Source organism: Cynocephalus volans, chromosome 1, assembly GCF_027409185.1.
Source record: "Cynocephalus volans isolate mCynVol1 chromosome 1, mCynVol1.pri, whole genome shotgun sequence".
Classification (NCBI taxonomy): Eukaryota; Metazoa; Chordata; class Mammalia; order Dermoptera; family Cynocephalidae; genus Cynocephalus; species Cynocephalus volans.
The window spans coordinates 197,838,581-197,859,421 of record NC_084460.1 but is presented as its reverse complement, the minus strand read 5'-3'; the positions used below and the strand labels follow the sequence as shown (position 1 = coordinate 197,859,421).

Genomic DNA, 20,841 nt, shown 5'->3' with positions numbered 1-20,841 from the left:
CTGAGAGAAATTAGAGAGGATACAAGAAGATGGAAAGATATCCCATGCTCTTGGATTGGAAGAATCAACATAGTGAAAATGTCCATACTACCCAAAGTGATATACAAATTCAATGCAATCCCCATCAAAATTCCAAAGACATTTTTCTCAGAAATGGAAAAAACTATCCAGACATTTATATGGAACAATAAAAGACCACGCATAGCCAAAGCAATGCTGAGCAAAAAAAATAAAGCTGGAGGCATAACACTACCTGACTTTAAGCTATACTACAGAGCTATAATAACCAAAACAGTATGGTACTGGCATAAAAACAGACACACTGACCAATGAAATAGAATAGAGAATCCAGAAATCAACCCACACACTTACTGCCATCTGATCTTTGACAAAGGCACCAAGCCTATTCACTGGGGAAGGGACTGCCTCTTCAGCAAATGGTGCTGGGATAACTGGATATCGATATGCAGGAGAATGAAACTAGATCCATACCTCTCACCGTATACTAAAATCAACTCAAAATGGATTAAGGATTTAAATATACACCCTGAAACAATAAAACTTCTTAAAGAAAACATAGGAGAAACACTTCAGGAAATAGGACTGGACACAGACTTCATGAATATGACCCCAAAAGCACGGGCAACCAAAGGCAAAATAAACAGATGGGATTATATCAAACCAGAAAGCTTCTGCACAGCAAAAGAAACAATTAACAGAGTTAAAAGACAACCAACAGAGTGGGAGAAAATATTTGCAAAATATACATCTGACAAAAGATTAATATCCAGAATATATAAGGAACTCAAACAACTTTACAAGAAGAAAACAAGCAACCCAATTAAAAAATGGGCAAAAGAGCTAAGTAGGCATTCTCTAAGGAAGATATACAAATGGCCAACAGACCTATGAAAAAATGCTCAACATCACTCAGCATCCGGGAAATGCAAATCAGAACCACACTGAGATACCATCTAACCCCAGTTAGGATGGCTAAAATCCAAAAGACTATGAACGATAAATGTTGGTGAGGTTGCGGAGAAAAAGGAACTCTCATACATTGTTGGTGGGACTGCAAAATGGTGCAGCCTCTATGGAAAATGGTATAGAGGTTCCTCAAACAATTGCAGATAGATCTACCATACGACCCAGCTATCCCACTGTTGGGAATATACCCAGAGGAATGGAAATCATCAAGTCGAAGGTATACCTGTTCCCCAATGTTCATCGCAGCACTCTTTACAATAGCCAAGAGTTGGAACCAGCCCAAATGTCCATCATCAGATGAGTGGATACGGAAAATGTGGTACATCTACACAATGGAATACTACTCAGCTATAAAAACGAATGAAATACTGCCATTTGCAACAACATGGATGGACCTTGAGAGAATTATATTAAGTGAAACAAGTCAGGCACAGAAAGAGAAATACCACAAGTTCTCACTTATTGGTGGGAGCTAAAAATTAATATATAAATTCACACACACACACACACACACACACACACACACACACACACACACACACACACAAAACCGGGGGGGGGGGGAGAAGATATAACAACCACAATTACTTGAAGTTGATACGACAAGCAAACAGAAAGGACATTGTTGGGGGATTGGGGAGGGAGAAGGGAGGGAGGTTTTGGTGATGGGGAGCAATAATCAGCCAAAATGTATATCGACAAAATAAAATTTAAAAAAATAAAAATAAAAAAAATAATAAATCTGATTCAGTGAGCAATTTTGTGTGTAAGGTGTGAGGTTTAGGTTGAGGTTCATTTTTTATTCAGTATATAATTATTTCAACATCATTTGTTGAAAATACCATCCTTTCTCCTTTGAATTGCTTTGTATATTGTTAAAAATATCATCCTTTCTCCTTTGAATTGTTTTGTATCTTTGTTAACAATTAGTTGGCTACACTTGTATGTGAACACTGTTGTGTTCCACTGTCTCTTCCTCTGTCATAACCACATAGTCTTGATTACTGTAGCTGTATAGTAAATCATATAATTTGGGAGTGACTCCCACTATCAAAATTGTTTTTGCTGTTCTGATTCTTTTGTCTTTCCATATAAAGTTTAGAATAATATCCATGTCTACAAAAAAAAACTTTATAGGATTTTGAAAGAAATTACCTGTATATCAATTTGGAGAGAACTAACCTCTTTACTATGTTGAGTGTTCCAATTCATGAACACAGTTATGTCTCTCCATTTATTTAAATATTCTTTGATTTTTTTCATAAGCATTTTGTAGTTTTTGGCATAGAATTTCTGTACATGTTTTGTTAGATTTACATTTAAGTATTTGATTTTTTGTTTAGCAGTAGCAAATATTATTATATTTTAAATTTGATTCAACATACTTATTTCCAGCATGTATGGATATGACTTCAATTGCTTTTTGTATGTTGATGTATCCTGCTACCTTGCTGAACTCGCTTATTACTTCTAGGAGTGGTTTTGTAGATTCGTTAGGATTTTCCTTGGGATTTTCTGTGTCACAGATGACATAGACACATGTCATCTGTGAATAGGAAGAGTTTTATTTCTTCCTATGTTCCTTTTTCTTTTCTTTTCTTTTTAACCTTATTGGCACTGGGTAGGACTTCCAACATTATGTTGAATAAGAATGGTGAGAGCAGACGTCCTTCCTGGACCTGTTCCTGATTTTAGGGGGAAAGCATTCAGGCTTTAGTCATTAAGTATGATGTTAGCTGTAGATTATTTTGTAGATGCTCTTTATCATGTTGAGGAAGGTCCCCTTTATTTCTAGTTTTCTAAGAATTTTTCTCATGAATGGGTGGTCAATTTTGTCAAATGCTTTTCTGTATTGATTGAAAGATTATGTGATTTTTCTTTCTTAGTCTGTTCATATGGTGGATTACATTAATTGATTGTTGTGTTATTGAATGAGCTTTGCTGCATCTCTGAAATAAAACCTGCTTGGTTATGATATACAGTTCTTTTGGTATATTGCTCAATTCTAGTTCCTTATATTTTGTTAAGGATTTTTGTTAGGGATATTATTTGTAGTTTTCTTTTTTGTGTCTTTGTGTTTTTCCGTAAGGATAATACTGGCCACATAAAATGAGTTGAGAAGTGTTCCCTCCTCTTCTGCTTTCTGGAAGAAGTTGTGTAGAGTTGTGTTGATTTTTCCTTAAATGTTTTGGGTCTGAAGATTCTATTGGGGGAGTTTTAAAATTATAAATTCAAATTTTTATATAGTTACAGGGCTGTTTAAATGATCTATTTCATAGTGGTTGAATTCTGGTAGTTTGTGCCTTTTGAGGAATTGGTACATTTAATGTGTCAAATTTATGTGTAAGTTGTTTGTAGTATTGCCATTTTGATGTCTATAGGGTCTGGGTGGTATCCTCTGTTTCATTCCTAATGATAGTAATTTTTCTTTTCTCTCTTTCTTTGTTAGTCTTGCTAGAGGTTGATCGGGCTTATTGATCATTTCAAATAACTAGCTTTTTTCTCCTTTGATTTTCTCCCTTTTTGTCTTTAATTTCATTGACTTCTGTTCTTTGTTATTTTCTTCCTTCTGTTGTTCATTTGGCTCTTCTTTGTCTAGGTTCTTGAGGAGGGAGTTTAGAATATTGATTTGATTTGAGACATTTTCTATTTTCTGTACTATAAATTTCCCTGTCAGCACTGCTTTAGCTGTGTCTCCCAAATTTTGATATGTCATATTTTCAGTTTTATTCAATTTGGTGTATCTTTTGATTTCCCTTGAAATTTCCTCCTTGTCCTATAGATTATTGGAAGCTGTTGTTTAGTTTTCATGTGTTTGGAGATTTTCCATCAGGAAATCTCTTTCTGTTTTTGATTTCCAGTTTGATTCCATTGTTCTCAGAGAACACACTTTGCATAATTTCACTTCTTTAAATATGTTAGATTTGTATTGTAGCCCAGGATATGGTTTCTCTTGGTAAATGTTCAGTGGACTTATCAGTGCATAATAATGTGTATTTTGTTGTTGGTGGTAGAGTGTTCTACAAATGTTCATTAAATCCTGTTTGTGTTATTGTGAAATTCTCCTATATTCTTGCTAATTTCTTTATCTAGTTGTATCAATTATTGAGGAAAGGGGATTGACTTCTCTAGTGTAATTATGGATTTGTCTATTTTTTAATTTCAGTTCTGTAGTTTTTGTAACTGTTTTCTACCTGAGTTTTAATTAAACATAACTTTGTCTTTTAAACTATGTTGTATCTTCCACTGTTCTTTTATTTAGCACATTTTGTATTTTTTAAACTTAGACCTTGTATGCACAGTAATGACCTCACGTTTCCGATTGCCTGCTGGCAGAACCTACAATGTACGAGCATCAGAACTGGCCCGAGACAGACAGCATACTGAGGTGGTTTGCAACATCCTTCTTCTGGATAACACTGTACAAGCTTTCAAAGTTAATGTAAGTATTTTATGTCTTTTAAAAAAAAAAAATCTCTGTTTATAAGTCTGAATTTAGATATGTTTTAAAACTAGAATTGTTAAGTTGTACAGTTTGAAAGATCTCATTCAGTTAAAGTCTTTTAGATGCAAGTTCATAGTAGGTGCACATTCACTGGGTCCTTTAAAAAGTGTTGCTTACTGGACACTGTGACATACCAACAGTGCATTGTGATTAGTAGAGCAGATCAGTAGTATGTGGGTGATTTATATAAACGTGCTTGAGGGTATCTAAAAGGAATTTGTTCTCCTAAATAATTTATACATTTCCATTGTAATCTTACGTGTACTGTCAGTGAATAAAACTTTTGCTAAACAAAGATAAATGACAGCCTTGATCTTATCTGAGTATTGTCTGAAATATTTATTCAACAACTATTCGTTCATTCTATTTGTGTCTAGCTTCATTTGCTCATTGTTATCTGTGAGTTTCACCCATGTGGTGTGTTAACAGTAGTTAGTTCGTTTTCATTGCTGTATAGTACCCTTTTTAATGAATATGCCACAATTTACTTATCCATCTATTTGTCCAATTTACTATTGGTTTATATTTGGTTTGTTTCCACTTTGGGCTTTTACAAACAATACTGCTTTAAACATTCTTATACATGTCTTGATTCATGCAAGGATGCATTTTCCCCTTTTATTTTAAAAATTTCAAGCCTATAGAAAGGGTGAAGGAACAGTAAAATGAAAACCCACATACACTGTATTAGTCTGTTTTTGTGTTGTTATAACAAAATACCTGAGACTGTGTAATTCATAAAGATAAAAGGTTTATTTGTCTTAGGATTCTAGGACAGCTGTATCTGGTGCTGGCCTCAGGCTGCTTCTAGTCATGGCAGAAAATGGTAGGGCTGCCAGTGGGTACAAGGAGATTGATCACATGGCAAGAGGAAGCAAAAGAGAGAGAGGGGGGAGTTGCCAGTTTCTTTAAACAGCCAGCTCTCACAGGAACTAACAGAGCGAGAACTCATTCACTAACCCCCACCCCCAGGGAGGGCATTAATCTATTCATGAGAGATTCACCCCGTGACACAAACACTTCCCAACAGTGCCACATTGGGGATCAGATTTCAACATGAGCTGGGGATGGGGGGCAACATATCCACACTATATCATATCCTTTACCTGTATTGACCTGGTGTTAATATTTCTCACATTTGCTTTACCTTTCTTTCTTTCTATGTGCTGTTTTTTCCTGAATCTTCTGCAAATAAGTGGTAGAATTCTCTCTTAAGTATTTTAGCATCCTGAGAATCTCCTAATTTACTATAGTACCAGTTTCACAACCTAAAAGTCAACATTATGAAAATAATAGTACCTAATAGTAGTCCATACTCAAACTAGAATTCCTCATTTCTCATTTCCAAGTCTCCAGGATGACACTTCATCTGCTTCCTGCTATATTACCTGGGTACTTCTATACTTTGAAATCTTTAAGTAATATATTAATCCTCTTTATTTACCAGTTTCTTAATTAAGCTTAAATTTTTTTTTCTGTCTTTTTGAAAAATTTTTCCCGTTGTATTTATTTATTTTAACATTTATTTATACATATTTGTGGGGGACAGTGTTTTTTTCAATACATGCATATACTGCACGATGATTCAGTTAGGGTAGATACCATAGTTTTGTACCCATTAGTCCACCCTCTTCCTCCACCCCTCCACTCCCACCCTCACCTCCGCTGCCTTTGGTAAACAATATTCTACTCTCTACTTGTATAAGAATCACTTTTTTTTTTTTAGGTTTCACATAAGAGTGATATCGTGTGGTATTTGTCTTTCTGTGCCTGACTTACTTTACCTAACATGATATTTTCCAGTTCCATACATGTTGCTTCAAATGATATCTTTTTTTTTTTTTTTTAAATAGCTGAGTAGTATCTCATTGTGTATATATATCCCAGTTTGTTTGGTTTTTTTTACCCATTCATCCATTGACAGACATTTAGGTTGATTCCATCTCTTGGCTATTGTGAATAGTGCTACAGTGAACATGGGAGTGCAGGTGTCTTTTTGATATATTGATTTCATTTCCTTTGGGTATATAACCCAGGAGTGATAGTTGGGTCGTAGGGTAGATCTATTTTTAGTTCTCAGAGGAACCTCCATACTGTTTTCCACAGTGGCTGTACTCCCACCAGCAATGTAGGAGAGTTCCTTTTTCTCCGCATCTTTGCTAGTTTTGTTATTTTTTGTCTTGTTGATTGAAGTCATTCTAAGTGGAATGAAATGATATCTCGTGGTTTTAATTTGCAATTCTGATTAGTGATGTTGAGCATTTTTTCATGTGCTTTTTGGCCATTTGTATGTCTTCTTTTGAGAAATAAATTTCTTTCAGGTCCTTTGCGCATTTTTTAATTGGGTTATTTGTTCTTTTGATGTTGAATTGTCTAAGATCCTTGTGTATTGTGAATATTAGCCCCTCATCTGATATGTACTTGGTAAACACTTTCTCTCATTCGGTAGCTTGTTTCTTCACTTTGTTGATAGTGTCTCTTTTTGTGCAGAAGCTTTGTAGGATGATGTAGTCCCTTTGTGTATTTTTGCTTTAGCTGCCTGGGCCTTTGTAGTCTTGCTCAAAAAAGCACTGCCTACTTCTATGTTGTGTAGCATTTCCTCTATGTCTTCTTCTAGTAGTTTCATAGTTTTTTATCTTAAATTTAGATATTTAATCTATTTTGAGTTGACTTTTCTGTATGGTGAGAGATAGGGCTCTAGTTTCAGTCTTCTGCATGTGGATATTCAGTTTTCCCAGCACCATTTATTGAAGAGGCTCTCCTTTCCCCGCTGTATATTCTTTGCACCTTTGTCAAAAATCAGTTGGCTGTAAGTGCATTTTTTTGGGACTCCCTGTTCTATTCCATTGGTTAATTCGTCTGTTTTTATGCGAGTACCATGCTCTTTGAGTTGGTATAGCTTTACAGTATATTTTGAAGTCAGGAAATGCGATGCCTCCAACTTGGTTCTTTTTGTTCAAGATTGCTTTAGCTGTACAGGGTCTTAGCTATTTCAGTATTGGAGTGTAGGAAGACTATTGATTTTTGTGTATTGATTTTGTTTCCTGCCACTATACTGAATTCATTTATTAATTTAGCAATTTTTAGTGGAGTCTTTGAGGTTTTCCTTGTATAGGATTGTGTCACCTACAATAGGGATAGTTTGACTTCTTCCTTTCCAATTTGAATGCCCTTTATTGTTTTCTCTTTCCTTATTGTGCTGGCTCGAACTTCCAGTACTGTGTTAAATAAGTTGGGAAAATGGGCATTTTTGTCTTGTTCTTAATCTTAGAGGAAAAGCCTCCAATTTTTGTCCATTCTTTATATTACCTGTGGGTTTGTCATGTATGTGGCCTTTATTGTGTTGAGGTACATTCCTTCTATACCTATTTTGTTGAGTGTTTTTATCATGAAGGGGTGTTGGATCTTATCAGGTGCTTTTTCTGCACCTATTGAAGTGATCATTTTGTTTTTCACTTCATTCTGTGGGTGTAATATGTCACATTTATAGATTTGTGTATGTTGGACCAACCTTGCATCTCTGGGATGAAACCTGCTTGATCATGGTGAATGATCTTTTTAATGTGTTGTTGGATTCTGTTGGCTAGTATTTTGTTGAGGATTTTCACATCTATGTTCATTAGGGATTTTGGTTTGTAGTTTTCTTGTTGTATCTTTCTCTGGTTTTCATATGAGGATAATTTTGACCTTATAGAATGAGTTTGGAAGTATTCCCTCCTCTTCCATTTCTTGGAAGAGTTTGAGAAGAATTGGTATTAGTTCCTCTTTAAATGTTTGGTATAATTCTGCAGTAAAGCCATCTGGTTCTGGGTTTTCTTTGTCTGGAGACTTTATTACTGCTTCAATCTTATCACTCATTATTGGTCTGTTTAGGTTTTCTGGTTGTTTATGATTCAACACTGGCAAATTATGTGTGCTCAGGAATTTATCCATTTGTTCTAGGTTTTCCATTTTGTTCACATATAATTGTTTGTTGTAGTCTCTTATGATCTTGTATTTCTGTGGTATCATTGTAATGTCTCTTCTTTTGTTTCTGATATTATTTGAGTCTTCTCTCTTTTTTCCTTTGTTAGTCTAGCTAAAGCTTTATTGATTTTGTTAATCTGTTTGAAAACCAACTCTGTTTCATTGATCTTTTGTATTGTTTTTTAAATCTCTAATTCATTTACTTCTGCCACGATGTTTGTTATTTCTCTCCTACTGGTTTGGGATTTGTTTTGTTCTTATTTTTCTTGTTCTTTGAGATGTAAGTTAGGTTGCTTATTTGAAGTCTTTTTTTTTTTTTTTTTTTTTTGATGTAGGCACTTACTGCTATAAAATTTCCTCTTACAATTGCTTTTGCTGCATCCCATAGGTTCTGCTATATTGTGTATTAATTTTCATTTGTCTCCAGGAATTTTTAAATTTCCTTTTTGATTTCTTCTTTGACCCATTCACTGCTTAGGAGCATGTTGTTTAATTTCCATGTTTTTATACATTTTCTAATGTTCCTTTTGTTGTTAATTTCTAGTTTTAATCCATTGGGGCCGAACAAGTTAGCCAATATGATTTCTGATTTTTAAGTGTTTGTTGAGACTTTTGTTTTGTGACCCAACATAAATGGTCTATTCTAGAGAATATTCCATGTGCTGCTGAGAAGAATGTGTATTCTGTTGCTGTTGGATGAAATATTCTATGTAGATCTAGTCAGCCTAGAATAGATATTAATTCTGATGTTTCCTGGTTAATTTTCTGTCTGGCTGATCTGTCCTTTGCTAAAAGTGGGGTATTAAAGTCCCAAACTATTGTGTTGGAGTCTATTCCTCCTGTTAGGCCTAAGAGTAATTGCTTTTTGTAAGTTTGGTGCATATATTTAGAGCCGTTACATATCATGATCTGCCTTATCTTTTTTCACTTTCCTTGGCTTGAAGTCTGTTTTATCTAAGTATAGCTACTCCTGCTCTTTTTTGGTTTCCATTTGTATGAAATATCTTTTTCTATCCCTTCACTTTCAGATAGTGTGTGTCTTTATAGATAGTGTGTGACTTCTCTAGAAAGTCTTTACTTCTTTAGTAGATATTCTTTACTTCTTCTAAAGTGAGTTTCTTGTAGGCAGCGTATTGTTAGATCTTGTTTTATAATCCATTGGAACACTCTGTCTTTTAATTGGGGCATTTAATCCATTTGCATTTAGAGTCATTATTGATATATAGGGACTTGTTACTGCCATTTTCCTTTTTTTTTCCTGGTTGTTTTATTGATCCTTTTTTCCTTTTTTCGATCTTACTGTCTTCCTTTATGATTAAGTGGTTTCTCTAGCAGTGTATTTTGATTTCTCATTATTTATGTTTGGTATGTCTCTTATAGGCTTTTGTGTTACAGTTACCATGAGGCTTACAAAAACCATGTTATAGTTATAACAGATTATTTTAGACTAAAACAACTTAACTTTGATATCTCAGAAAAAAGAAAAAAAAACAAAGCCAATTCTATGCTTTGGTGTCATTCCCCCCCACTTTTTGTTGTTTCAAGTTACATCTTTTAATATTTCTTGTCTCTTATATGGTTGTGCCATATGTTATTGCCTTGTTAGGTTTGTCCTTTAGTCTTCATACTAAGGATGTGAGCGGTTGACATCAGAGTATTACGACATCAGAGTATTCTGAGGTTGTCTGTGAACTTTACTGATGATTTATGTACCTTCAAATCTTTTCTTGCTACTCTTTAGCATCATCTTCTCTTAGGCTGAAAAAGTCCCATTAGCATTTCTTGTAACGTAGGTCTAGTGTTGATGAATTCCCTTAACTTTTGTTTTTTGGGGGAAGACTATTTCTCCTTCATATTTCAAGGTTAGTTTTGCTGGATATAGAATTCTTGGATGACAGTCTTTTTCCTTCAGCACTTTGAATTTATCATCCCATTCTCTGAAGGCTGGTAGGGTGTCTACTGAGAGATCCACTGAGAGATATATTGGGTCTTTGTTGAAAGTTATACGTTTCTTTTCTCTTCCTGCTTTCTGTGTTCTTTTTTTGTGTTTGATTTTTGATAATTTGATTATAATATGTCTCAGGTGTCCCTCCTTAGATTGAATTTGGTCAGCAACTTCTGAGTTTTCTTTACCTGGATGTTGTCATCTTTCTCCATACTTGGGAAATTTTCAGCCATTATTTTCTTGAATGTGCTTTCTATATCTCTTCCTTTTTTGTCTCCTTCCAGTGTGCTAGTTATGCAGAACTTATTTCACTTGAGGGACTCTCATATTTGCTGTATTTCTGTTTCATTTTTTTCTTATTCTTTTTTCTTTTTGTTCCTCTAACTTGATAATTTCACATGTTCTATCTTCAAGCTCACTGATTCTTCCCTCTGTTTGATGAAGTCTGCTGTTAAGAGTTTTCTATTAAGTGTTTCAGTTCAGATAATGTATTCTTTATTTCTAGAATTTCTATTTTTAAAAAAATATTGATTAAATTCCTTTTTCAGTTTTTTTGTTGTGCTCCTGGATTGTTTTCTAGATATCATTTAATTTTCTATTTGTATTTGCTTGAATTCTCTGTCAGACATTTCACAAATCTGCTGTTCCTCTTGGTTTATTGCTGGTGTTTTGTTTGTTTCCTTTAGTGGTGGTGTATTTCTCTGTTCTTTTTTGATTTGTGTGTCTTTACATCAATGCCTGATCATTTGAGGAGACTGCTACATCTTGTAGATTTTATATGTGTTCTTTGGTGGTGTTAGACCTCAACTGGTTAATATCAGAGCTTTGTCTCTGGGCCATGATTTTTTTTTTCCCAGTTCTGTGTTGGATTATTATCTACTGCCATCACTTAACATCTGCATTGGAATTAATTTGTTATCCTTTGGTTAATTCCAAAATTAGGGGCATCATGTGGGGACCAGAACTTGAGCTCTGTGGTTGAGCTGAATTGTATCTTTCCTGCTGTTTCTCTGAGGAAGGCTTTTCTTGTGGTTCAGATTTTAATTATTGGCCTTTTAATCCCTTCCGGGTCTTGTGAGTTCAGATATACCTGGGCTGTGTGGAAATTCTGGCCTGGGACTGAGTCTTTTCAACAAACTCTACCCTCTGCAGTTCTATCACCCTGACCAGTCTCCACTGAGTGGCCCTATGCCTATGGGGAGGCAAATGAGCTGCCCACACTGCACCCCAATGTTCCCCTGGCAAGCCATCCTTACCCTCACCCCCACTCCAAATGATTACCATGGGGGCCAGGCTGTGCACGGGTCCCTCATGATGACTCACTGGCCTCTGGATGGTTCCTTTCTTTGGTCGGCCCTGACTCCTTGCTTCTACACAGATCCTCAGGAACCTATGAGTGGTGTCAGTGGCCTGAGGGCTGGTCAAGGCCCTCTTCTCTCCTGTAGACTTTAAGCAACTTCACACATAGGGCTCACCTTTGGCTTTTGCCAGCTTCTGCTGTATGTGCTACAGCTTTCTCCAGTCACTCCTCATAGGTCCATCCCTGAAGCAGCCAGGGCTCAAAATGACAGAGTGGTCCCCTCTTCCTCTCACCCCAGCTTTTCCTGCCTTTGTGAACTCTGCTGGTCTCTTCTCCTCTTCCCTTGAGCTGCAGCAGTCCCAGTTGGTAGTCTTTGCTTTTTAATAGTTGTAAATTGATTAGTTGTGAGAGAGAGTGATGCTGTGGACCATCTATTCCACCATCTTGATGAATGTCATCTCTCCCAAGAAAACTTTTTGAGCTCTAGCAGTCATGTAAGTTTTCAGGCAGGTGGTAAAGGAGGATGGAGAAACAAAAAGGACAAATGCCAGTTTTCTTGCTCAGGCTTGAGGAGTCTTCCTAAAGGTTCTGCCTCATGGCTTCTAGTTACATCTTACTGGCCAGAATTTAGCCACATGCCTTCATTTGGGGTGCAAGGCTGGTATTTTAGATATTCTCATTGTGACCCCAAATAATATTGGCATTTTATTTTAAAGAAATAAGAGAAAATAGATATGGAGTAGGCAGTTAGCCATTTCTACTTTAATCAATGTAATTGTTTAGTTTTTCGAATTATGCAGATAATTTACTACTAAGCACTACTAAACCAAGGAGTATACTATGATTATATTTTGCTCTTCTTAGAATTATTTATTGCCTTCTTTTTTTGGATATGCTTAGTTTTTTTTCTGTAGATTTTTAGTTTTTGTCTTTTCAAATTTTATATATATATATATATATATATTTAAAGAGTCAAATAGTTCTTCCTGTGTTACAAGATATATTACAAAATATTGGCTGTCTCTGTCCCTTCCCACATTGCATTTCCCTAGAAACAGCCAGTTTAATTCTTTTAGAATATTCTTTTGGAATTTACCTGTATATCTTTTGCATGCTGTGTGTGTGTTTTGCTACTACTTAATTTTTCAGTTTTAGACATTATCGGTTTCCCATTAAGAAATATGAGAATTTAGTTCTCTTTTACCCCTAACTCCCACTTTTCATTTCACCAATATAATTGATTTATACAATGTGTTTATATTAGTATTCTGTGTGTACATTTTTATGTATATATAAATGCTATTCACAGCTGAGCCACAAAGCACATCATAATTTTTTCCTTTTGTGTGAAATGTTTTTTGTTTTCCTAGAGTTGTTAATTTGCTCTCCACTCTCTTTTTCTTTTCTGATTAGTTTCATGTATATTTCATTAATTATCCCCAAATTCTTCAATAATTTTCTGAATCCCCTCTTAATATATTATTCACATCAGATATTCTACCAAATTCATCTTTTTAGAAAAATCTGTCCAAGAACTTTTTGAGGTGCTTTAAGTTTTGAACTGGTTCCTCTGTACGGTTAGTGCACAGCTAGACTCGCGCATTGCCATCATCTAGGGAATTCCTTTCATTTCTCTCAGGTATTAGAATTTTCTGTTTGCTACTTGTCTTGGTTCATTCCTGCCACTGTAACAAAATACCTTAGACTGGGTAATTTATAAACATTACACATTTGTTGCTCGCAGTTATGAAGGCTGGGAAATCCAAAGTCAAGGTGCGAGCAGGTTTGGGTCTTGTGAGGGCTTGGTCTCTGCTTCAATGATGGTGCCTTGTTGCTGTGTCCTCAATGGCTGAAGAGATGGAAGGGGTTAACTAGTTCCCTTGAGCTCTTTTATAAGGGCATTCATCTTATTGGTGAGGACGGAGCCCTCATGACTTAATCACTTCCCTAAAGGGCCCCACCTTTTAATATCTTAGGAAGTTCCAACATAGGAATCTTGGGACGGACATACATTCAAACCAGACCACCATCTCTTCCTCTTTTTTAGTATATTCCCTTGATTTGGTAGAGCACATGCTCCAAGAGATTTCTCATAAAAAGGTGTATGGAAGGTAAATTTTCTTTATATCCTATGTATCTAAAAATGTCTAAGTTTTACCCTTAGATTTAGTTGTTAGTTTGGGTGGAGAATTTTAGATTAGAAGTAATCTCAAAATTCTGAAAGTATTGTATTCTTCTACTAATGTTGCTGTTGAGGAGTCTGATACCATTCCAATTCCTTATTATTTATACATGACGTATTGTTTCTAGACTTTTTTAAAAATTTGTTTGTTTCTAGACCTCTTAAGGATGTTTTCTCTTCTTTTGAAAGTTCACGTAGATTGTTCATGAAAGCTATCAGTTACCAATATGACCCTCTTTACCCCTCTTCCACTATACTTAGTGTCCCTAGAGTTGAAGCCATGTTAGTTTATCTTGGGCTACTTCAAGGGAGATGTCATTATCTAGCTCTTATAGATGGGATTGAGAATTGAGGGACATAAGTATTCCCTACATGGATTTTCAACCACGTGCCTTCCTATTTTTGTCCTCATGCTTTATCTTGCCTTTTCTGATACTTGCGCCTCTAATGTCTGAGCCTTTCTGTGTATTTGACTTGCTTCTTGTTGGTGTTCCTTTCTACATTTGATATTTAGCTCTGCTTTCCATCTTCCAGAATGTGTTAATATGTCTTTAGCTGATGTCCTCTCCTTTCATTTTTCTTATGGTTTTTATGTTTTTAATATCTTTTTTCATTTTCCTCTCAAATTTACTCCTTTCAGGAAGGAGTAAAAGTACACTTGTTCAATCCATAACATTTAACAGAAGGTTTAAACATTTTTAAATAGTAAGTTGTTAATTCTTTTTCCTTAACAACAAAAGTGGATAGTTGTTTGCAGTGAAATTTAAAATCACATCCTTATATTTGCATTAAAATCAAGTTTTTACAAGGGTCTTCAAAAAGTTTTTGGAATGATTCATATTATTTTTTGATTCTATTTTTCCACAGGCTTTGTGGAATACCCTTGTATTTTTGAAGTCCCTCACCCCATTTCTATTTTACATGTTTTTAGGGGAATATAGCAAGAGTTACCTTACCCACTTTGTAATCAAGCATCTAGTATTACTGCAATCTTGCCTCAATCTTCTTTCTTCTACTGAAACTGCTTCCTCAGTGATTATCATCTACTTAAGGAATTCATTAGTTTATCAATGCTCATTTTGTTTGATCTCTAGTAGCTTTTAGAACTGTTACCTCTCCTATTTCAAGGAAAGCTCTCATCTCTTATCTCTCTGATCACATTTTGGATTGACTTTATCTATTCCTTACATATTAGTGCTCCTTGAGGATTTACCACTATTTTTTGTGTCTTTCACTGTCATTTTTTCCTGGTTGCTGAAGATTGTCAAATCTATTATCTTCAAACCTGGTATCTTTCCACAACTCGAACTCGGTGTCTGCTAAAGATTCTAAAGGTATTTATGGTGGTTTTAAAACATGTCCACGTTTAAATCTTTGAAATATTTCTTACCAAGATGTGGAGTCTGTATTCCCTACACTTGAACCTTGGTGGACCTTTGTGACCACCTGTACAATAGAATCTATTGAAAGAGATGTTGCATGACTTTCCAGACTAGGTTAGAAAAGATCATTCAGCTTCTGCTGGTGCTCTGGGAGTGAATTTTAGTTGCTGTGTAAGAAGTCTTCTGAGGCCACTGTGTGGAGACCATGTGGAAAGACCATATGGAGAGAACACAGAGAGAGAAAGATAGTTGAGGAGCCCCAGCCATTTGTCTTCCCAGACTAGATATCAGACATATAAGTGAAGATGACTCCGAGGTAATTTCTGTCGCAGCTACCATATTACTGCAGCCACATGAGATTCACTGAGTGAGACCTACCTACTTGAGCCCAGCGAAACCCCAAATTTCTTAGTAAAATAAATTATTGTTATCGTTTTAATGCAGTTTTTATGTGGGGTGTTAGGCAGCAATAGGTAACCAGAATAATATTTCACATTTAGCATATCCCAAAACAGTTAATTGTCATCTCCTCATCAAACTTTATTCTTTGTTTCTTCTTGATTAATGTCATGATCATCTATGACATAACCTTTTTGGTCCTTTTTTACTTATGTTCAAATCTTTTGCCCATTTTCTTAAATCTTAAAAAAAAATTTTAGTGTGGTAAAATAATACATAACAAAGTTTTTACCATTTTGACCATTTCTGAGTATACAATTCAGTGGCATTAAGTTTCACAATTTTGTATACTTAGTTGACTAAGTATACAATTTTGTTGACTTAGTTTCAGTAGTTTCTGTGTTTCTGGGAATTTGTCCATTTCATCTAAGTTGTCATGCATTTGCTCATAATATTCCATTAAAAGCTTTTTTGTTGTTCAGTATTAGTGTGCCTTCTTTTATTCCTGATTTTTAATAGTTTGAGTCTTTATTCTTTTTTCTTGCTCAGTCTACCTAAAGGTTTATCAATTTTGCTAGTCTTAAAAAAAAAAAAACTTTCAGTTTTGTTGATTTTTTTTCTACTGTTTCATAATCCTCTGTTTTATATATTTCTGTTCTAATATTTTCCTTCTTTCTGCTTTAGATTTAGGTTCTTTTTTCAGTGTCTTAAGGTAAAAGATACAGTTCTTTATATGTGTTCTCTCTTTTTTTTTTTTAACTATAGTCATTTACAGCTATAAATTTTCCTCTGATTTAGCTGCATCCCCTCAGTTGTAGTTTGTTGTATCTTCATTTTCATTCATCTCAAAGTATTTCTTAGTTTACCTTGTGATTTCTTCTTTGACTTATTGGTTATTTAGGAGTGTGGTATTTAATATCCACATATTTGTGAATTTCCCCAATTTCTTTTCTGTTACTGATTTCTAATTTCTTTCCATTTGTTGTTGGAGAATGTGTTGTGTATGATTTCAGTTATTTAAAATTTATTGAGGCTTATTTTATGGCCTAGCATATACTTTTCTGGAGAATATTCTATATGCACTTGAGAATAATGTACATTCTGTTATGTTGGATGGAGTGTTCCATCTGACCTGTCAGGTTTCATTAGTTTGTGGCGTCGTTCAGTTCTTCTTTCTTTATTTATCTCTGCCTTATTGTTTATACATTATTGAAAGTTGAGTATGGAAGTCTCCAACTATTATTGTCGAATTGTTTATTTCTCCTTTCAATTCTGCCAGTTTTTGCTTTGTGTATATAGAGGCTTTGTTTTCAGGTAATGTATAGTTTTATAATGGTTATATCTCCTGATGGAACAACACTTTATTATGAAATGTCACTGTTTTTCTCTAGTAACATTTTTGTTTTAAAATCTATTTTGTGTGATTTTAGTATAACCATTCCAGCTTTTTTATGGTTATAGATAGTTGTATGATATATTTCTTTCATCCTTTAACTTTCATTGTATTTGTATCTTTGAATGTAAAGTGTGTCTTCTGTTGGCAGCATATAGCTGTATCTTATTTTTTTACGGTTTGATGTCTCTGCCTTTTTATTTTTTGTTGGTGTTGTTATGTCAGTTAATGTTGTTATTGATGTAGTTGGATTTATGTTTGTATCATTGTACTTTTTTTGTATAATGCATGACTTTTTTGTTCCTCTTTTCCTCCTTTACTGCTTTCTTTTGCATTAAGTGCATTTTGTGTGTGTAATATTTGAATGCCTTTAATGACATTTTTTTCTTTTTTGTTGTTGTTTTTATTTTATTTCATTTTTAATCATATTTTAAAACATATTTTTTAGTTTCTTTCTGGTGTTATAGGACTTATCAGATGCATCTTAACTTATCAGAATACTTCAGACTTGGCTGGCCAGTTGGCTCAGTTGTTTACAGCATAGTGTTGATAATACCAAAGTCAAGGGTTCAAATCCCTGTACCAGCCAGCTGCCAAAAAAAAAAACTTCAGGCTTATACTAATTTAATTACAGTGAGATACAGAAATATTACTCTATAAAGCTCACCTCTTTCCCCATTTTGTGCTGTTATCCTTATATTTATTATATCTATATAATTACAAACCCCAAAATCTATTTTGTAATTATTACTTTATGTTATTTTATATCTATTAAAGAAGGTGATAGGAGAGCAAGTATACATATATAGAATTTGATGTATTAGCCTCATATTTATCATTTCTGGTACTTTTTATTTTTTCTTGTGGATTCAAATTACCATATGGTATCATTTACATTGGCCAATACAGCTTTGATATCCACCCCACTCTTTTGTGTTATTATTGTCAAATATATAACATTTCTATATGTTAGCCCACCAATAAAATTACAGTTGACCTGTGAACAACGTGGGTTTGAACTGTGTGGGTCCACTTATATGTATAATTTTTTCAAACATATGTGGAATGAAAATAAGTATTTGTGGGATATGGAACCTGCATATACAAAGGGCTGACTTTTCACATCTGTGTGTTCCTCAAGGCCAGCTGCAGGACTTGAGTGTTCATGGATTTTGGTATACACTGGCTGTCCTGGAGCCAGTTCCCCATGGACACCAAGGGATGACTGTATATACATATTGTTTTATGCAGTTGCTTTTTAAATCAGTTAAAAAGGAAACAAGATGTGTGTGCATCTTTTTATGGTTATATGTTTACCTATACTTGATTTTTGGGGGTTTTCATTTTTTGGATTCATATTACTATCTGGGGAGGTCCCTTGCTTTCAGCCCTGGAGAACTTCCTTTAGTATTTCTTCTAAGGTGGGTCTGCTGACAACGTCTCTTGGTATTTGTTTATATGGGAATATATTCTTCTTCATTTTTGAAAAATGTTCTGGGTACAAGATCCTTGGTTGGCATTTTTGTCTTTTTTGGTGCTTTGAATATGTCATCTAACTGCCTCCTAGCTTCTGTTGTTTCTTACCACAAATGAGCTATTCATTTAACTGGGGTTTCCTTTTACATGAAGAGTCATTTTTCCTTTGCTGCTTTCAAGATATTCTTTGTTTTCAGTATTTTGCTGTAATGTTTTTTGGTGTGGATCTCTTTGCATTTATTGTACCTGGAATTCATAGAGCTTTTTGCATGGATAGATTAGTGTTTGTCACCAAATTTGAGAAGTTTACACCCATATTTCTTTGAATAAATTTTTCTGCTCCTTTCTCTTTCCTCCCCTCCTAGTATTGTCATTACACATGCACTGGTGTGCTTAATGCTGTCCTACATTTCCCTAAGGCTCTGTTAATTTTCTTTGTTCTTTTTTCTCTGTATTCTTAGGATTGCATAATCCATTGATCTGCTTCCAAGTTTGCTGATTTTTTTTTCTTCAGTACAGATTTACTGTTCAGCTCCTGTAGTACATTTTTCTTTTCAGTTTTTTCTCTTAAAAACCATTTGTTTTTGCTTTATAATTTCTATCTCTTTGTATCCTATATTTGAGATATTGTCATCATACAGTTCATTATTTTTTAAGCGTGGTTTTCTGTTTCTGCAAACATATTTACAATGGCTGCTTTGTAGGATTATTTAATCAGACATGTAGGTCCTCTCACAGTCAGTTCCCGTAACCTGTGATTTTTCCTCACTTAAGTTTACACTTTTCTCTTTCTTTGCTGGTCTTATATGTTTTTCTGTAAACTAGACATTTTAGATAATACATATATTGTAGCTAGTCTGATCTTTCCTTCCAAGGCATGTCAATGTTCTTGCTTGCTTTTGTATTTTTTTCAGTGATTTTACTGAACTATTTTAGTAGAGTCTTGTTTCCCTCACAGTATGAAGCCTCTACTGTTGCTTCTCAAGAGTGTACAGCCTTCGCTATCCTTCAGAAATGAAGGAGAAATAGTGTATTTCTTAAACAAACAAAAACTGTGGAAGTTCATCACCACATGACCAGCCCTACAAGAAATCCTCAAGGAAGTCCTGCATCTGAAATCCAAAAAATGACAATCACCACCATGAATATACAATAAAGAATAAAATCCACTGGTAGAGCAGATACAAAATCAAGAAAGAGAAAGACCACCTCAAAAACCAACAAACACTGAAGACAAACAATAAAAGGGAAAGAAAGGGACAAAAGATATGTAAAACAACCAAATGAAAACCAGTGAAATGTCAGGAGTAAGACAGGACCTTTCAATAATAACCCTAAATGTAAATGGATTGGATTCCCTAGTCAAAAGACATAGAGTGGCTTATTGAATTTTAAAAAAAACTAGACCCAACTAAATACTACCTACAAGAAACTCACCTCACCTGTAAAGATTCACACAGACTAGTAGTGAAGGAATGGAAAGATATGCCATACAAATTGAAACTGAAAACAAGCAGGAGTAGCTATTCTATCAGACAAAATACTTTAAACCAAAGACCATAAAAAGAGATAAAGGAGGTCATTATATAATGATAAAGGGATATATCCAGCAAGAAGATATAACAATCATAAATATATACATACCCAGCATCAGAGCACCTAGGTATATAAAGCAAACACCATTAGATCTAAAGAGAGACATAGACCCTAGTACAGTAATAGTTGGAGACTTCAATACCCCTCTCTAAATGTTGGATAGATCATCTAGGCAACAAATCAACAGAGAAACACAGGACTTAAACTACACTTTAGTCAATTGGATTTGGCATCCATCTACAAAACATTACATATACAACTTCAGAATATACCTTCTTATCAACACATGGAACATTTTACAGGATAGACCACATGTTAGGTCATAAATCAAGTCTGAACAAATTTTTAAAAATTTGTTAAATTTTAAATTTTAAATTTTTGAAATTTTGTTAAATTTGTTAAATTTCACGTATCTTTTCAGACCACAACAGATTGAAACTATAAATAATAACAAGTGAAACTTCAGAAAAGTATACAAATACATATAAATTAAACAACATGCTTCTGAACAACCTATGGGCTGAAGAAGAAATTAAACAGGAAATCAAAAAATTTATTGAAACTAATGATAATGAAGACACATCACACCAAAACCTGTGGGATACTGCATAAGCAGTACTAAGAAGGAAGTTTATTGCAATAAATGCTTACATCAAGAGTAGAAAGACTTCAAATAAACAACCTAACATTTTACACCTCAAAGAACTAGA

General features: G+C 34.5%; 1 protein-coding gene across 3 annotated transcripts in view; it reads left to right on the top strand.

Annotated features, from left to right (window-relative positions):
* The window catches only part of PTPN4 (protein tyrosine phosphatase non-receptor type 4), a 214,065-nt gene that overhangs the window by 50,002 nt on the left and 143,222 nt on the right, over nucleotides 1-20,841 (top strand). For all 3 annotated transcript variants that reach the window (XM_063092274.1, XM_063092261.1, XM_063092266.1), the window contains exon 2: nucleotides 4,275-4,429. In XM_063092274.1, coding sequence (XP_062948344.1) covers nucleotides 4,292-4,429 — 138 coding nt within the window. In that variant the 5' untranslated portion in view covers nucleotides 4,275-4,291. The remainder of the gene's footprint in view (nucleotides 1-4,274; nucleotides 4,430-20,841) is intronic.